The 17867-nt window shown below is 64.1% G+C and overlaps 3 protein-coding genes across 6 annotated transcripts in view; 2 read left to right on the forward strand and 1 right to left on the reverse strand.

The window, feature by feature from the left end:
* Nucleotides 1-519: 519 nt before the first annotated feature.
* Nucleotides 520-2605, reverse strand: LOC129785256 (collagen alpha-1(I) chain-like). The gene is made up of 2 exons (XM_055815552.1): nucleotides 2520-2605; nucleotides 520-1648 (listed from the first exon to the last, which is right to left on the reverse strand). Exons 1-2 carry the CDS (start codon nucleotides 2603-2605, stop codon nucleotides 520-522), a joined length of 1215 nt encoding a protein of 404 aa, XP_055671527.1.
* On the forward strand, nucleotides 568-7031 carry ARTN (artemin). 2 transcript variants are annotated; one of them, XM_055815379.1, is made up of 4 exons: nucleotides 568-892; nucleotides 4942-5012; nucleotides 5139-5328; nucleotides 5684-7031. In XM_055815379.1, the coding sequence occupies exons 2-4, from the start codon at nucleotides 4947-4949 to the stop codon at nucleotides 6118-6120; spliced, it is 693 nt and encodes a 230-aa protein (XP_055671354.1). In that variant the 5' UTR covers nucleotides 568-892; nucleotides 4942-4946; the 3' UTR covers nucleotides 6121-7031. The 2 variants fall into 2 exon arrangements, with proteins under 2 accessions (XP_055671354.1, XP_055671353.1); XM_055815378.1 differs by lacking the exon at nucleotides 568-892 and having other exon boundaries at nucleotides 4822-5012.
* Nucleotides 7032-7251: 220 nt separating this feature from the next.
* The window catches only part of IPO13 (importin 13), a 32214-nt gene continuing 21598 nt past the window's right edge, over nucleotides 7252-17867 (forward strand). The window contains exons 1-2 of one of the 3 annotated variants that reach the window (XR_008749018.1): nucleotides 7252-7532; nucleotides 16864-17600. Coding sequence is in view for 2 of the 3 variants with exons in the window: in XM_055815375.1 (XP_055671350.1) it covers nucleotides 7464-7532; nucleotides 16864-17600 (806 nt within the window). In the remaining variant the exon portion in view is untranslated. The remainder of the gene's footprint in view (nucleotides 7533-16863; nucleotides 17601-17867) is intronic. The other 2 variants (XM_055815375.1, XM_055815376.1) reach the window with 2 other exon arrangements.

The following is a 17867-nucleotide window of genomic DNA, read 5'->3' on the forward strand; positions in this document are numbered from 1 at the left end:
GGATCCTGTTCCCCGTCCCCAGCTGATTCCCCACCCCAGGGACCCTCCAAACCTCTGCTGGGCCAAGGTGCCCAGGGTATCCCCGCTGCCATGGGGGCATCACGGGGGGCAGAGCTCACGCTCCCGCGCGCTCCAGCCAGTGGGTGTGAAGCCACCCGCGACCGCAGGCTCGGCCACGCCGCCGGTGCCGGGAGCGGGGTGGGACCGGGGCCAGGCGGTGCCGTGCCAGGGCAGGGGCAGCAGCCGCGGGCTGCCCGGCCGGCGGTGCCGCGGGAGCTGTCAGCCCGGCGACGGATAATCCGACGAGACGGGACGGGACGAGGCTGCCGGCCCCGCCGGTGGCTCGCACTTCCCGGCCGGCCCTCGGGGCCTGGGGGCCCGGGCTGCCGAGCAGCGGGGGACGCCGCCGCCAGCCGGGGGGCGCGGGGTCCGGGGCAAGACCCCAGGGGCAACCCGAGGCCGGCGTGCGGCCGCGGCACAGCCGGCGAGCGAGGCGCTGGCCCCGCTCCAGGCGGGGAGTTATATAAGCCCGGGGAGGCCGCGCTCGGGGCAGATGGCGGGGCAGGGGGCGGCCCGGGGCGCGCACCCGCCCGCCCGCCGCAGGCAGGGCCCGGGGGGCCGGCGGGCCGTGAGGGCTGGCCCCGGGGGGGAGCCTGGGCTGTGCCCCGGCCGCCGGCTCCGGCCAGGGGAGCACGTGTGAAGCGGGGCCGAGCGGAGGCGGCCCTGGGATTTGGCACGTTTGCAAGGAGCACTCGAGAGCCCCGAGATGGACGTGGAGGGCCCTGGGCGGTGACGTAAGGACTCGCACGGGCTCGGCTCGGCTCGCCAGCCGGCCCCCATGTCCCCGGGGCCTGCGACGGCCCCGGCGGAGGGAGGCAGGGAGACGGCGGAGGTAAGGAGCCCGGCGGCGGGTGGCCCTGCCGGGGTGGACCTGGCCGCGGGGCGCGGGCGGGCTGGGAGGCCGGGCGGGGAGGCCGGACTCCTCCTCCGGCGAGGGACGTGCACGCCAGGCACACCGGTGGCCCGCGGCGGCTCGGGGTGCGTGGGACGCCGGCCAGCCCCGCCGCGGCCCAGGCACTGCCGGGACGGCCCCCGCCCTGCCCCCCCACCCCGTACGGCGGCCCGCTGCATGCGAGGGGTCAGCGCGGGGCTCTGTGCCCCCGCCGCCGGGCGTGGGGTCCCTGTGGGGCACCGCTCCCGGAGCGCTCCGTGCAGGGCTGAACTCGGGCCCAGGGGTGCCCGTTTGTCCGTCCCGGCAGCGCCGTGACCGGGCTGTCGGGGCAGGGAGCCCCGCTCCGGGGGCGTCCGTCCGTCCGGGCTGCGTGTCCGTCTGCCCGTCCGCCTGTCCCGGGGGTCGGCCGGCGGGCAGGTGGTGCTGGCGGGGGCCGAGTGCCGCCGGGGGTCCCGGTGCCGGTCCCGGCGGCGGTGCGAGTCTCCACAGAGGCTCGGCGGCGGCGCGGAGCCGGTGCTGACGCGGGGTCGGGCTGCGGCTCCTGCTGCCGGCGGGATCCCTGCGCTGTCCTGGTCCCGGGGCGGTCCCGGTGCCGCTGCGGGGCGGGGCGGGATGCCGGTTGGGATCCTGGTGCCGGGGCGGCTCGGGCTCCCGGTGCCGGTGTCGGTGCCCGCCCCGCCGGTCAGGTGACGGCGGCTGGAATTTGACACCGGCGACGGCGGCGGGAGCGGGATGGAGCCGCCGCTGCCCCGCACTGCGCGCCCGCCCGCCAGCACGGGCACCGCACCCCGAGGCGCACCGTGCCCGGGACCCGCACCCCGAGGCTCAGCGGGAGCGGCACCGGCAGCGGCACCGGGAGCAGCGGCGGGAGCCGGTGCCGTCAGGGCAGCGCCGGCCCCCGCCCGCGCCCCGCCCCGGCGCGGCGGCGGCGGGCGGCGGGGGGCGGCGGGGAGTGGAGGCGATGCGGGGCGGCGGCGGCCCGGGGGATGGTCCCCGCCGCGGGCACGGTGAGTGCGGGCCGGGGCGGCGGGCGGCAGCGTCCGCCCCAGCCTGCCGGCGGCGCCGGGCCTCGGCGGCGGCTCGTACCGGAGCTGCGGGGAGGACGGCGGGGGGGCCGTTTCGCCGCCCGCCCCCCCGGCAATACCTGCGGGGCGGTGAAGGGGCTCGGGCCGCCCCCGGGCAGGTCCCCGCCCGGCGGCTCCGGCGGTGGGAAGCGCGGCGGGGCCGGGATTCCCTGCCCGGGCGGGGAGAGGCGGAACCCCGCCGCGGGCGCCCGAGCGGCATAGGGACGGTCTCGCCCGCCTTTGCCCCGGGCTCCCGCACCGGCCCCGTGGGCACGTCGGGCAGGTCTGTGGCCCGGCTGCCCGGGCGGTGGGCGGGGGAGAGCCCCGGGACGGGGGTGCGCGGGCCGGCGCTGCCGGCGCCCCCCGGCTCTGCTTTTGCCGGCTGGGGCCGAGTCTGGTGGCGCCCGTGTGCCCCACGTGTCCGGCTCCGGCCTCCCGCGGGTTTGCGGGGCGGCTGCCAGCGCCGCGTCACACGTGGGGTCGATGTCTGATCCCCCCCTCACTTCTCCTGCCGGGGCAGCGCGGCGGGATGCCGGGCCTCCGCCGGCTGCACCCGTGCCCGCAGGTGCCCGTGGGGGTCTCCGGGCATCTCCCCACGCTGCCCGGCAGGACCCGCGGCTGCAGGGCTGGCACGGCAAGCAGCGCCGAGCGGCGCCCGAGCATAGCCCCCTCCCAAAAGCGGCCACTGTACGAGCTCAGACCACCACCCAGCGCTGGGGCACGCACGGGCGCGCCGTGGATGTGCTTCGCGTGTGGCTCCTGCCGCCCCCGGGGGCCCGGGGCAGCCCAGGGGGCAGCCGCTCCCCGCTGCCCTGTGGGCAGCGGGGGGGCTCCCACCGGGGCTCTGCACGGGTGGGCGTGGGGTGACCCGCGCGGGAATTACCCCAACACGCTGGTGCTCAGCCCCCAGGTGCAGCACACGTGTGGCCAGGGGTCAGGCAGGTCCTCGCATTGATGGGCCTGATCCTGACCCTGGAAAGGGCTCCTGTGCCTGTTAATGGCCCAGCTGGGCTCTTGCAGGGGTGGCAGGGGCAGACCCCAGCCAGATCCCGCCACCCACATGCGGGAGTTGGGGGTCTGCCGGGGGTGGGGTGCGGATCTGGCATCCCCGTGGGGTGCCCCGGAGCTTGGCTCAGCCCTGCCGGTGCTGGGGGAAAGCAGGGGCCGAGAGGAGTTGCGGAGCCGGCGCGGGCTGCGGGTTGCGCTCTCGGGGAGCTGCCCCCGGGGCCGGGACTCCGTGCTGCGGAGACGCCGGCGGGCCGCATCCGTAGCCCCGGCTCCGGGGCTCCCGGGGGCGAAGGGAGGCTGCCCTCGCCCGGCGCCGCGCCGGCAGCGCTCCCGCCGCACAGCCCGGGGCCGTGCTGCCGCCGGACGGGAGAAGCCTGAACTGCACCGCTGCTCCGTCCCGTCCTATTCCGTCCCGTCCCGTCCCGTCCCGCCGGGATGCTGGGGCCGAGGGGCCGCGGCGGGGCGGCCGGCCGCGGGAGTGGGGACCGGGGGGGGGGCTTCCCCTCCCAGCGGGGCGCGGGGACCCTCGCCTGGCCCCTCCGGGGGTGCCGGCCTGGGAAAACCATGACCTGGAGGCAGAGGCTGGCGCGGGGCCACGGGCCGCCACGGGAGCGACGTGCTGCGTGGGCTGTGCTTGGCCAGGCCGTGGCGGCTGGCCCGGCCGGGGGGCCCGGTGCCAGCCCTGCCTGCACCGGGGACGCATCCTGCCTGGTGCACGGCCCCTGCAGGAAGCACATGGGCCTAGCAGTGCCCATCACAGCCCCTTGCCACGGTGTGGCCAGTGCGGGGTGGCACCAGATGCGGCAATCGAGGCTTGGGGACCATCCCCTGAGATGCTGGGGGGACTGGGGAAATGGCTTTTGTGTCCTTGTCCCAGCAGTACCCAGCTGTGTCCCTTCATTTCTTTCCCAGGAGCGCTCTCCTTGGCGTGTCCCTTCCTAGCTTTACTAGAAGCACCTGGGACATGCCAGGGCAAAGCCATGGAGGGGACGGGCAAACTTCCTGTTGCAGGGTGTCACCAAGCTCCAAGGGGACAGTTCTGGCCTGAGAGACAGGGGATCTGGCAGATGGGCCAAGGAGGGTTCAAGCCTCCTTGGGAGCCCGGGGATCCTGGCTTGGGACACAGGGGCCTCCCTGCACCCCTGGGGAGCTGGGGAAGGAGGTGGCACAGGTGGCACGGGTTCCCCCAAGACCGCACTCGCTGCTCGGCTGGGACCATGCACAGCGGGGACTGAACTCCCTGTGTGTGTCAGGGCAGTGGATGCTGGGCAGTGGTGTTGAGGTGAGCCCAGTGTGGTGGCCTGTGCCCTGCCATGTCCCCACGGGACCTGCCTGCCCATCATGCCCCTTGCGGTCCCACTCACCCGGGCAGCTCTGGGGCTGCGTGTCCCAGCTTGGCGCAGGCAGCGGGCTGGGGAGCCAGCGCAGGGTCAGGGGGTGGCTGCACCCGAGGAGCCTGTGCTAATGGATTTGGAGTTTCCAAGGTCAGGCTCCCACCGCAAGCAAGAAAAACATTCCCAGGGAAGGGCCATGGGAAAGGCCCCCCCCCGCCCCCCCCTCCGCGGCACTCCCAGCCCCAGCCACTGCTTCACGGCCCAGCCTGGCATCCCAGGCCGCTCGTGCAAGGAGGTGGCTGCATCCCCCTGAGGAGAGGTGCTGGGTACAGGCTGGGCCACCCCAGCTGCGAAATCTCTTGGAAGGGGTGCACAGGGTGATGAGGGTGCTTGGCTGTGCGGGAAGGAGACGGAGGGGGGGGTCATGCATGGGGTGCAGGAGGTGTTATGGAGTGCTGGGGGGTGAGGGAGGGGATCCATGCTTGTCAGGGGCAGGGAAGAGGTGTGTCGCTCCCAGGCAGCCCGCTCGATGCCCACTCCATCCCCTTCGCATGGACACTGACCCCCATCTCTGCGCTTGCAGCCAGCATGGAGCAGCGAGCAGGGCCACCAGAGCCGAGACCTGCAGGACCCACCACGCACCTGCAGCCCAAGGTGAGCCCAGGCCTGGCTGGCCATGATGGCCGGGACCACACATCCCCATCCCCAGCTCATGGAGCTTTGTCCCTGGTGGGGGAACTCTGGTCAGGGTTCATGCCACTGTGCTGTGCCTTGTTGCAGGAGGGGACATTGTGGAAGCTTCTTACCATCCTCTCACTGCTGGCCGGGCTGGCCACGGGCACTCTGCAAACCCCACACTGCAATGAGACGCTGGACACGGCCCCCACGCCGCGGGGCATGGCCACCGCCAGCCCAGCTGTGGAGGATGGCGTGGAGGTACCGCTCACCGCTGCCTGGAGCCAGCTGTACGGTGCGTGTTGGGGCAGGACCCCCAGCCTGGGCATGGTAGCCCTGAGCGTGGGTGGTTTGGGAGCTGCTGTGGGGAGCCCCAGCCCACACAGGGCTGCCTCTGCACATCGGGGCCAGGCTGGTGGTGGGGGACATGTGGGGTGCTTCATGCTGGGGATGATGGCAGAGCCCAGGGAATGAGAAGATGCTTTCCTGGGCACCCATCTGTACCGCTGCCCTGCAGGCATCCAGCCAGTGCTGTGGTGTGGTGGTCAGGAGGGGTCTGCAGGGCACAACGGGGGACGGGCAGGCTCAGCAGGCCCCAGGAGGGCAGTGAGCGCGGGGTGGGGTCTGACACTGCTGTCCCCTCTGTGCAGGGGACAACATGACGACGGGTGGCCCGGGCACCACAGAGCTGGTGGAGGACCTGCTGCTGCGTGCTGAGCGCTCACCGCCGGGGACCAGCAAAAACAAGAAGGGGTCAGGGAAACCCTTACGGGCAGCCCGTGGGCGCAACTGCCACATCCGCAACCTGATGGTGAAGGTGCGCGACCTGGGCTTGGGCTTCAACTCGGACGAGATTGTGCTTTTCAAGTACTGCAGTGGGTCCTGCCACCGAGCACGCAGCAACTACGACCTGACGCTGGGCAGCCTGCTGCGGCAGCAGCTCATCACCCCGGGGCCGCAGGAGCGGGTCCTCAGCCACCCCTGCTGCCGGCCCACCCGCTACGAGGCTGTCTCCTTCATGGATGTGCAGAACACATGGCAGACGGTGGAGAAGCTCTCAGCAGCCGAATGCAGATGCATTGGTTGAGGAGGGGGCCACCAGCTCAGCTCAGCCCTGGCTCGATGCTTGGTGACAGACCCTAGTTTGCCACGCTCAGTTGCACCGGCGCTCAGAGGAATGGTCTGGCAGAGGCTGGTGCCCCTGGTTTTACGTGGCCACGAGGGACGAAATGGAGCCGTGACAGGGGATGGGCAGCCAAGCCCCCTCCTGCTCGGTGCCATGCAGCTGGTGCTGCCAGGGTCCTGCCTGGGTGCACCCCGGCTCGTTAACCCTGGGAGAGGAGCTGGAGCAGGTATGGAGCATCCCTGCTGCTGGCAGAGGCCTGCCAGCCCAGTGTCCGCCAGCAGTGCCCAGCTTGGCTGCACCCTGCTTGGACTGCTGCTCTGGCACTCCCTGCTTTAGGGTAGCCGGGTCCAAGTGTCACCCAAGCTTCAGAGTGGGACAGAAGAGGAGCAAAACCTCCTGTCCCCTCGGGCACCCTGGGGCTGGTGGTGGCCGGAGCTGCCCTGCAGGGCGGGAGCATCCCCGAGGACAGGAGTGCAGCGGGGCCAGCCAAACCACACCAGCGCACAGGGTGGGGGACCTGCACCCACCGGGGCTGGTGGCAGCCCTCGGTGCTCCGGTGGGGCACAGGCACTCACGGGGACCCCTGCCCGGCTCCCAGGGGGGTGGCAGGGCCCCCCCGCAGCCCCCACCATGCTGCGGCACTAAACTATTTATTACTCTAAATTATTTATTTATTGTTCTCGAGCGGCAGCTCCTATTTATGACTTTGGGCCCCCGGGGGCCGAGTTAATTTAACCCCAGCGCTGCCGTGAAGCCCTGGGCAGCGCCCCGGCGCCCCGTGCCCCCCGCCCCCTTTTTCTATTATTTGTAAAATGGGAGGGATAAGCTCTATTTTTGTACAGTCGCCTTTTCCCGTAGCAATAAAGCGATGGGCTGCGCGTCCAACTCCTGTCCGTGCCCGCGATGGGGGGTGCCCGGGGCTGGCAGCGGGAGGCTGGGGGCCGTGCTGAGCGGGGCCCCCGCCGGCGCTGCCCGTGGGGGGCGGGGGCGGCTCCCGGTGCCCGGCAGGGGCCGCGCGTGGGCCGGGACTACCGCTCCCGGCGTGCGGCGCGGCGCTGCGGCAGGTCCCGGGCTGCCCGGCCGCGCCTGCGGGGCAGCGGGGCGTGGCGGTGCCGGAGCGGAGCGGGGAGGCGGTGCCGCTCGGGGCGTCCCTCGGGCGCCTCCCGGCCCGACCGCCGCTGCCCGCCGCGCCGGTGCCGCCGCCCTCGTCGGGGCGGGGAGGCGGGTCCCGCCGCGATGCGGCTGCCCGTGCGCCGCCGCTGTCGCCCGCCCGCCGCCGCCGCCTCCTGAGCGCCGCCGCAGCCATGGAGCGGAGGGCGGAGGCGCCGCCGCCGCCGCAGGGCCTCGACTTCACCGTGGAGAACGTAGAGAAGGTGGGCCCGCCGCCCCGAGCCCCCGGCCCGCCCGCGGCGTTGGCGAGGCGGGTGGCCGCGGGCGCGGGATGCTCATGCTGCCGCGGGGGGGGGCGGGGGGGGCACCTTGCGCGGCGGTGCCGGCCGCGGGGGCGGGGGTGTCGGCGTGCCCGGTGCCCTGCCCGCACGGGGGCGGCGGGGACCCGCCTGCGCGCCCGGGGGGTCCGGTGCGCGACGCGGGAGGTGGAGCCGCCGGGCCCGGTGCGGCCGGGCAGCCCGGGCCGGGAAAATGATGTGGCAGAAATGGGAGCGGGAGGGAGGAGTTGTGCCTCCGGCGGGCGGCCGCTGGGTCGCCGTGCTGCAGCGCCGGGCTGGGAGAGCCTGCGGGTCTGTCCCGGCCGCGGGACCAGCGGCATCGGTGTGATGCTCGACATGGTCAGTGTCTCCATCAGGCAGGGAAGGGACTCTCAGCAGGTGCTAGGAATTACAGCTGGGAAAAGCCTTCAGAGGGCAGATGGCCCAGCGGTGCCTTTCTGAACCTGGAATCGAGCACCCCTGCTCCTGCTGATGCTTGAGGTCCTGCTAAGCAGCTGCAGGGTGAGAGGACCAAGGTCATGACTGCCAAAACCTGGTATCCAGGGAATGACCACTGCAGACTGAGGCCTGCTGGCATCACGCTGCTGCTGGGAAGAGCCCCAAGCAGCCCCCGTGTGACCTGGGGTTCATCATGGAGGCCGAGCAGGGCACCCCAGCCAGCACCCGGGGAGGCAGCCGAGCGAAAAAACCTGTCCCTTTGGCCAGCTTGGGGGTGATGGGGGCAGGGCAGCCGAGGCTGCATCCCTGAAGGGCAAACAGCAATGGAGAGCTTCTCCCTTCCACTCACCCTGTAGCCAGACAGCCGCTCAAAGACCAACAAGCCTGTCAATCCATAGTTCGGTCCCCAGACAGCTAGTGGGAATCCCAGTGTCCTCATTTTTCCTCGATAAGAATAGATTGAGTTCCTTGCCAAAGCAATGCCCATGGGTGTGCCGGTGGGCACATGGCTTGTGTTTCACACCCGTCCCTCCCCAGCAGCTTGCTCGGCCTTGTGGGGGGTGTAGGGTCAGGGATGTCAGGTCTACCTGGGCACTGGGTTACCTTTGTGGCCGCAGGTGAGACACAGCCCACCTCTTCCAGGGAGACAGCGACAGAGCGTGGCTGGGGGGATTAAGTGATGTCTGGAAAATGCTACATTAATGCAACCTTCTGCAGCTTAATCTGCATATATCCAGGGCTGCTGGATGATTTTTCCTCTGACTTCCTTTCTCTTCGGCAGACACAAACCGCTCCTTTGTTTGCACCAACAATGAAGCACACACTTGCCCGGGAAGGGTGGGCAGTGCCAGGGCAGGGGGCATCTGGCGCTGGCTGGGTGAGGTGGGGCTGTGCTGAGAGGCAGCTCGCTCTCAGCACACTGCTCTGGTTTTAGTCTTCTGCTGCTTGGGAGGAGGCAAAGATGCCCTCTAGGATGCTTGTCTCCCCTCCCCCAGCCGGCCCAGCTTCTCCCGGGTCTCCATAGGCTTTGCCATCTCAGTGATGTCCTCTAAGGTGCGGCTGTGGGCCGCGAGGCTCTGAGCTGCTGGATGGGGGCAGCCGTACTGTCTTTCCCAGAGGAAGAAACACGGTGTGGGATCAGAGGTTCAGCAGCTCAGAGCCCTCCTGTGTGTCTCTTTTCAAGGGAGGGCTGTGGAGTCTTCCTGGTAAAAAGCGAAGGAAAGGTGTGCTTTGCTGAGAGCTGGGCTGGTGGGAGGCAGGTGGGTAGAGCTGCTTTGTCAGAGGTGATGCTGGCAGATAGATGAAGCTTCTACTGGCCTGGGCTGTTCTGCCTGCCGTGTTTTGTGCATGGCTCTATTAATAACACTGAATACTAATTAAAGTCAGGGTTTGACTCCACGTTGAGTCAGTGATAAGTGCTCGGGTTAGGAACAGCGTAAGGAGCTGGTTATCCCTCAAGTCAGAGGGTCGAAGCCTCTCCAAGTCACCTGCAGTAGAAGTCATCATGTGTGGCAGTTGTAGCCAGGGCAGTCTCTGGTGAGATCGCACCTGTCATGCTCTTCTGATGGTTTTTGTGGAGAGGATTCACATCCCTAGAAGACCCTTCTGTACCCCTGCTGTTTATTATGCGGTGTCCTGGGCAAATGCACCTGCAGTTTTGCAGGGCTCTGGGTGCCCATGTAGCTGAAGAGGATCATTGCTGTATTTATCCAGCATGACTTGTGCCAGAGGGAGGCAGTTAGATGCCTCCAGCTGTGACCAGTGGTTGTGGGGAGGTGGGAGGGTGCAGATGCTGTAGGCTGGGCCATCGCTGCCCTTTGCCAGCCATCAGGTCTGAAAGGCTGCGGGCAGCTGCCTTGGCTCCCAGGGGGGTGTCAGGTTCAGGTGCTGCACTTCAAGAGCCATCTGAAAGTTGCTCCCTGTATTTTTTTGCTTTGTTTTTTTCCATAGGGAGCTCTCCCCTGATACAGGGAAAGAGTGGGGCTGTGCTGGGGCTGAGCTGTTGCAGTATGGTTACTGCGTCAGTGTCCCCCCAGTCCTAGCTGAGGGCTGCTCGGCTGCTTTTTGTTTCCATCTGAGCCTGACCTAGATGCTGCTCTGGCTTCAGCACAGCTAGAGCAGGCTGGCACGGCCGTGGTGTTGTAGACCTGCTGGGTGGCCGGCAGCTCTGGGCTGGCTCTGCTTCCCTGCACCTGCTGCTGAGCAGGGCTCTGCTGCTGCAGTTGGAGAGATGGGAGGGAAGGGAAGGCTGGGCAAGCTGAGGGCTTCAGGCTGTAAGGATGCTCAGCCTCCCCATGCCTAAACGGTGCAGTCTGGTTTGTGACCTGCATGTGCTTTTGTGTGCCCAGGGGCTGTCCCCGCTGTGACTGACAGCCTGGTGATGGGGTGACTCTGCCCTGTGGAGGTGACACTCCTGCTGCAGTATGAGCCCTGCTCTGGTGAAGGTTGATTGCAGACATTAGGTCCCTGCTGGCTGTGTCTGTCTCGGAGGAGTAGTGCACAAGCAGGACTTGTGCCTTGTATTTCTGGTCTCCCCCGGTCAAGGGTAGCAGCACCTAACACTGCAGTATTGGCCAGGAGAAGAGGACTGCGAGACCCTCTACCTGTTTTCAGTGCAATTGAATCTGCCCCCCGCAATACCCCCCTTTTTGAAATAAGAAAGAAGGCAGTGCCATTCCTCCATGAATTTCCCAAGTGCCTGCTTTTGCCCGCTTTTTTTTGTCTGATTCCTTCCAGGTCTTTCCTCCCTTGGCCTGCCTCCCATCCTCTGGGGTGTTTGTAATATTCACTGACATCTTTTCCCTAGCACATTAGCGGTCTGGCATCTTCTGGTCCTTCCAGATTGCCATGTGCCTCTCTGGAGATGCTTGATGAACGCACAGAGTCTCTCTGGCAGGATGGGTAGGCGGGATGTCATGGAGCTAACATCCGGAGCCTACTGTGATGGGAGAGGGGTGGCTTTGATCACCGCTCCTCAGAGATGCTGAGCCTTGAGGATGTGGCAGCTGCTGGGGCTGCTTTCCACCCAGGAGGATGGGGAGGAGAAACCCAAGCGCATCTGCTTTCTTCAGAAAAATACTGCCTGCCTTCAGAAACCTGATCCAGAGAATCATGGATACGTCAGGGTGGGGGAATGGCACCCCTCTGTCTGGGGCACTGCTGGCAGTGGCTGGGCCACTTCTTCCTTAAAGGCAACCCACGTACATGAGATGTGGCAGCCCTGCCAGGGAGGGGAAATCAGGAGGCTCGAGAGGAGAGATTCTTGCAAAATTGAGGGAAATGAGGAGTCACCTTGTTTAGTGTTTAAGCAGATTCCGCCTAGAGCCAGCCTTGGCTGAACACCTTGCTCCTTCCTGTGGCATGGTGGTGATGGGATGGGAGGGCAGCACCTTGTGTTTCCCAGGGCTCAGCTATGCCCTTTAAGGGCCATCACTGGAGTCTCATCTCGGCTCCAACATCTTACAGAGCAGGAATGGGTGACGTTGGTGCCTGGGCACCAGCAGGGTTTCCCCTCTCAAAATGCTTGTGAACTCATTCACCGAAGTGATGGGTGGAAACACAAGATGGTGAGCAGGGGTGTTCAGGTCATCCTTGCAACTCATCCTGGGTTCTCCGCTCCAAGTTCCTCTCTGGTCCTGCTCACGCTTTGCTTGCGCAGGCCCCTGGCCGCCACCGCTGAGAGTGCACATCTATAGTCCCCGTCCCTGCTGGGGACCATGCTGTCCTCTGCAAAGGGCTGCTGGCAGTGAAGCAGCAGGAGAGATGCTGAGGCTGCGGAGCTGCATCTGGGCTGCAGCCCCTTCCGGACAGCCAAGGACTCAGTGTGGGCAAGCTGGGCTCAAAGGGGGGCTGCGAAGTGGCAGCACTTCTTATTAAGAGGAGGGGGGGGAAAGCCCCACTCTTTGGGACTGCTGGCAGAGTGTGGGTGCCTTGAGCAGGAGCAGCATGCCTGGCAGCACACACATGGCTTTATTTCGCATCCATTTGCTATCCTCGGCACTTCGGCTGCCGCCTTCCCTGGGCTGCTGGCTGCTCAGCCTGCCGCACCATGGCAGGGGGAGGACGGCTGCTGCGGGGCGGGGGGAGGCAGGGATGACGTTCCCTTCGCTCGGCAGAGCCATGGTAATGGCTGTGCTGTTGCAGGCCTGGAGCACTGGCAGTGCGAGTGCGTTCAGCCAGAAAGGGCAGCGGGAGACATCCCCGGGGGTCCTGCTGGAAGGAGGCTGGTGGCTGCTGAGGGGCCGTGGCCACCACTGCCCCTGGTGTGCTGTGGCTGTGGGCACAGGGCAAACAGCAGAACAGGAATGTTTTGCAGCTTGCTGCTTCCCCTCCCAGGATGCAGACCTCTGGGCTGTACCTACTGTCCCCTCCGCTTGCTCAAGCAGACTGGCCCCTGGAGGGGACCTGTCTCCCCGTGGAGCCCCCAAAAATGGCAAGCGGCACAGTCCCCCTCTGTGGGGCTGGAGCCACGCATCTGGGGCTCCTCTTGTCAGTCCCACGAACGGCAGAGACAACACCTCTCTGCCAGGGACCCTCTGTGAATGTGTTTACATGGTGCAGTCAGGGAGTCAGCCTGGGCTCTGGGCTCCCTGCAAACGCTCCGAGGGGTGAGGGCTGGGAGATTCTGGGCTTGTAGCAGCTCCTTTTCCCTTGTGATACTGCAGCGCAACCTAAGATCGAGGGCCTTTGGCAATAACTCTCCTTAGACTGGTCCCCCTCTACCTCCTGAAGTGACCAGTGACCTCTGACCCGTGCCTTTTGGGCAATCTGCCCTGCCCCAAAGCAGCTCGCTTCTGGCTCTCTTGAGGGGCTGATGCTGCTGCAGTGACTACAGCCTAACTGAGGCTTTGGCCACAGCTTTTTAGAGCAGGGAAGAGCCATCATAACAAACCTGAATTTTTTTCAACCCAGCAGAGCCGACGTTGGAGAAAGTTCCTTCCCTGGCCAAAGGGCAGAGCTGACAGCCAGGCTGTTTACCAGCTCTCACGTTACAGGTCTAATTGCGGAGGAGGCAGGTCTGGTGTCAGCCACCCGTTGGAATCAGAATGCACAAAGCCTCCCTGTTAGATGTCATTGCCCGATTTCATGCCTTCTGCTTTTCCCTCCTGGCACTAATGAGTTTCCCTTGTCATCTCCAGCGCTTCCTGGTGGGCCTGAGAGCGCTGGCGGGTGCGGTGATGTCCAAGTCAAACAGCGGCCAGTGCCGGTGCCTGCCTCTGGGATGGGAACAGTGCCTTTCCTTGCTGGGGAGGAGCGTGCTGGGTGTCCATCTACCCTTCTGCAGGGCATGGTGCCTTGCAGCCTCCTGTCCCACGCTCTCAGCAGGAGATGGTACTCAGCCAATGTGGGTGGTAGGCGAGGGAGAGTGCCTAGTCTTCTCCCACGGGTTTCATCTACTGCTTTGAGGTGGGCTGAATGGTGCTGGCATTGATGCTTGTCCTTGGAGGTCCTCTGGAAAGCTCTCCCACGTTGTATAGAGCACCAGATGGGGCACGCTGTCAGCAGCCCCAGGGCATGTGCTGCCCTGCCTCTGTACCTGGCATCCTGCACACAGGCAGGAACAGCCATGCTCCAGCCAGGAGCTGCCACAGCGGTTCCCTCTGAGGCTCGGGGTGCTTGGGGAAGGGAGGTGAGAAAGCCAGCAGCCGTGTTTTTCCAGAATATTCTTCTGATTTCCAACAGCTTGCAGCATGAATCTTCAGCATCAGCTTTGTGTCCGTCTTCTGAATAACTTAGACTTGGTCATCTTGCCACTCACCCTGTCTCCCCGAGGTGCTGAGCAGTGGAGGCTCCAGCATGTGTCCCTGGGGGCTTCTGCTGGAAACCTCCCCAGAGGCTCCCAGTGGGAGGAACTGGGCTGTGGAGTGGTGTTGCTGGGCGATGGATGCCTCTCCAGAGAGCTCAGTGGAGACGGCAGGCAGGGTGAAGCCTCAGGGGTGCAGATGAGGTGCTGGGATGGTGGTGGCTGGAAAGCTGACCCTGCCTGGGGAGGGGTCTCGCAACCCAGTTGTTCCCCATTCTTCTAGTACAGTGACAGTGACATCTCCCCAGCGTGGCCATCGAGGGGAGCATCTATCGTAGCACTGCCTCCTTGCCGTTATGACGCAGCTGCCATCATAGTGCTGGACATCTCTACTGCTGGGGCTGCATGGGGGGTGCTTGCACCTCAGCCTGTGCTAGGCTCTGCCTGGTTGCTCGCTCCTCTCCCTTCAGTTGGGCAATCCCATGACAGCACCAGGGTCTGCTTGCTTGGAGGCACTGGCAGAACCAGGCCTTAGCCAACAGCGCCAGCAGCCCCAGCCAGGTGGAGGACGAGCCCACAGCTGCTTCCCAGCGGGCAGGCTGTGCACGCCAGCCTCCTGTCTGCTGCCATGCTCCCCGTCACCTGCGGTGCTGTGTAAGGCTCGCCCCATGTGCACATCGCTCTGGGGGCTCACTTCAGTGTGCCCGGAGCGTGTGCAGTGCCGTGCTCTGCCGGTGCAGCTCCCCGCCGTGAGACCATGAAGCGGCAACCCTGAAACCAGTGGAGGTGAGCAGCTGCCGAGCTTGTGGGTTGGAAACCCAGTGCTGGAGGCCAGGTCCATCCTCCACACATGGTGAGGCCCGTGCTTTGCCAATCTGTACTGGGTTAGAGGTTAGGGCTCCTGGTGCATGTGTACACGTTGTGCCTCCTAATATATGATGCATAGGGATTTTTTTCTCCCACAATTTTCTAGGTATTAGTAGAAAGACTATTCAAAATAGAAGAAATCAATTAATTAGGGAATGTGGGGGGGTGTAAACAGAGAGGCTGGGAGGAGGTGGGGAGGGGTCCCAGGCTAGGGAGCAGGCAGAGGGGACCACTGCCCGCCTTTGCAACTTGTGACGGTGCCCAGCAAGTGGGGAAGGGAAAGAGTGGACTGTCACTGACTCTGGGAATCTCAAGTGAAATTTCTTTTGGAAAGAAAATACGCAACAAGCTCTGACAAGAGCAAGTAAGAGACTGAGCCAACAATGGGGGAGATATTTGGGAGCTCCAGCTTAAGCCCTCCTGCAGCATGACTCTGTCCTTAGCAGAAGAGCAGGGGTAGGAGCCAGGTTCCTACCCCCAGGAGTGGTTGAGCTTTTAGCATATCTGCAGCTACTGCTCAATAGTGAAGTAAATTCTTGCTTTGATAGGAGGGGATAACAGCGCTTACCTCTGCCCCAGCAGCTGAGCGATGCTTTGGGCAAAATTCCAACATAACTGGGAACAGAACAAGGTTTCAGCTGGCTGCTGATAACTCATGGGCTCCCCTTGGCCACTCTGTCGGGACAGATTTCTCTCTCTCCCCATGTCCTGCTTACCTAGGGTTAACCTTTTCTGTGTCAGGATATGTCTTTTAGTAGGACAGATGCCTGTCCCTCTGCAGCCCGTGCTGGCTGGCTCCATCTCCTACGACGTACTTCATAACCTCTTTCTTTCTTACAAAGAGGTTATCCTCATTTTCCCCTGCCACGAAGTCTTGAACAGAGGTGTTTCAAATGATGGCCCAGGCAGTGCTGTCTCTGTAAGGTTCCTGCCATTTTGTACTGCTCTTTGGTCTTGTGCTGGGAAGCAGCAGGAGGCACAAGCACTTGCTTGGGAAGCTTGTTCCTGTGCCCCAGGCTGCCAGCTCTGAGGCTTAAAAATAGGGTTTAAATCCTCTCCTGGGTACAAGAGCTACACAAGAATTTCATAGAGCTTTTTAGGGGGGAGGAGGGAGGATATTTGAGACCTGGAGCCAGGATGGGGACAAAAAATCCTCTGCACCTGCTGGAATCATCCTCTGATTTGCTGTTGGGGTGCAACGGGTGCCTGATAGCCTGACAAATGCCATTACTTTTCCTTGCTCCTGGCATGTGCAGTCAGCGATTTGAAACGAAATGTGCTGTGCCAGGCAGAAACCCATGCTGCTAAAAGATGGAGCTCAGGCAAGGGGTAGTCACTCTCCCTCTCCATGTAGAGGGCATCACTGGTTACCAGTTGCACCCACTCATAATAAATAACTGATTAATGTTGGCCTTAAGGTCTATATAATTGAAGCCTTGCAGCCTGTGTGAGGCTGTTCACGTGGATCTGAGCTCTGCAAAGCAGTAACTAGATCTCCCAAAGCTGTTGGAGCAGGTAAGTGATGTTCCCCTTCTCCATATGGAGAGATGGAGTGAGCAGCCCTGGACTGTCGCAGGAGGCAGGGTTAGATGCCAGCTCAGCTGTATCTGGGCGGGTTTGGGAATACTTCAAAGGGACTCCATGGAGGGATAATCCCTGAGTGCAGTGACTGCGGGTTGCCAGGGCTCCGTACCACCTGACAGATGAAGATATCTGCAGTGGCTTTTGTGTTCCTTGGGCTTCTGGATGCAAGCTTTGGGCCGCACATGCTTCTGAGAGCTGGTGCATCCATAGCGCCTTTCTAAGAGTAGGTGGAAGGCAGGAGTGCCGGCATGCTGTGTCCCTTACAGCCCTTGTGCGGCAGAGTGGTCCTGCACCCACCACAGTGATGGCACATCATCAGGAAAGCAGGCAGGTTCGGCATAATTGAAGGTAAAAATGGGAGATGACTAAGGAAAAGAAATTTCCAGAGTGCAGCATGAGAGGAGGAGGGGAAGAACACTTTACAGGTCCTTGCCTGCTGCCAGGTTGTTCTCACTTTGCTGAGAGTCCAAGGAGGCCAGCTAACACAGGCTGACATGGAGAGGGGAGCTGGCTTTGCAGGGCAGCAGCTGGGTGCTGGGCTCCATCCCAGTGAGCCTTCTCATGGTGGGACTGGCCACAGTGGTGCTCCTCGGCTGATCTAGGGTGCTTCCCTCTCTCTTCCAGGCTCTCCACCAGCTGTATTACGACCCCAACATCGAGAACAAGAACTTGGCTCAGAAATGGCTGATGCAGGCGCAGGTCTCCCCCCAGGCATGGCACTTCAGCTGGCTGCTTCTCCACATGGACAAGGTGCCTGAGATCCAGTACTTTGGTGCCAGTGCTCTCCACATTAAAATCTCCCGTTACTGGAACGACATCCCAGCTGACCAGTACGAGAGCCTCAAGTCACAGCTCTTCACGCACATCACCCGCTTTGCCAGTGGTTCCAAGATCGTGCTGACCCGGCTGTGTGTGGCGCTGGCCTCCCTGGCGCTCAGCATGATGCCAGAGGCTTGGCCCTGTGCTGTGGCAGACATGGTACGCATGTTCCAGGCGGAGGACTCCAATGTGGATGGGCGAGCACGGTGCCTGGCACTGCTGGAGCTGCTGACGGTGCTGCCTGAGGAGTTTCAGACCAGCCGCCTGCCGCAGTACCGCAAGGGCCAGGTACGCAGCGTCCTGGCACAGGAGTGTGGCTCCGTCTTCCCTTTGCTGGAGCAGCTGCTGCAGCAGCAGGACTCCCCGGGTTTCATCAAGCAGAAGGTGTTGAAGTGCTTTTCCAGCTGGGTGCAGCTGGAGATCCCGCTGATGGACTGTGAGAACCTGATCCAGGCAGCTTTCACCTCTCTGCAGGACCCAGAGCTCTTTGACACAGCAGTGGAGGCTGTTGTCAATGCCATTTCCCAGCCTGATGCCCAGAGGTAAGGGCAGCCTCTCCCATGCGCTGTGGGTTGGTGCTCCTGGGCATCGATGGGGGAACAGGGTGGGGAGGAAAAGCCTCAGGCTTTTTGCTAGCTGCCATCTGCCCTGGTGGTGCTAATGATAGGGTTTGGAAGTGGGAGATGTTAAAAGCAGCCAGAGGCTACTGGTTTAACGTGGTTGGTCCTGGAAGGCTTTGCACCATGGTTGACTTGGGAGGACCATGTAGTCTTGGGCAGCTGCAGCCCATCTCCACCCTTTTCCTCTTA

This window comes from Falco peregrinus, chromosome 10 (assembly GCF_023634155.1).
Source record: "Falco peregrinus isolate bFalPer1 chromosome 10, bFalPer1.pri, whole genome shotgun sequence".
In the NCBI taxonomy this organism is placed as follows: domain Eukaryota; kingdom Metazoa; phylum Chordata; class Aves; order Falconiformes; family Falconidae; genus Falco; species Falco peregrinus.

What these genes read in the sequence shown, in the direction of transcription:
- LOC129785256 (XM_055815552.1), bottom strand. Translation starts at nt 2,605, where the DNA reads ATGCCCGGAGACCCCCACGGGCACCTGCGGGCACGGGTGCAGCCGGCG. An exon ending in GCGCTGCCCCGGCAGGAGAA is followed by an intron (nt 1,649 to 2,519) that starts GTGAGGGGGGGA and finishes GTCAAATTCCAG; the next exon opens with CCGCCGTCACCTGACCGGCG.
- ARTN (XM_055815379.1), top strand. Translation starts at nt 4,947, where the DNA reads ATGGAGCAGCGAGCAGGGCCACCAGAGCCGAGACCTGCAGGACCCACC. An exon ending in CCACGCACCTGCAGCCCAAG is followed by an intron (nt 5,013 to 5,138) that starts GTGAGCCCAGGC and finishes GCCTTGTTGCAG; the next exon opens with GAGGGGACATTGTGGAAGCT. An exon ending in TGCCTGGAGCCAGCTGTACG is followed by an intron (nt 5,329 to 5,683) that starts GTGCGTGTTGGG and finishes CCCTCTGTGCAG; the next exon opens with GGGACAACATGACGACGGGT.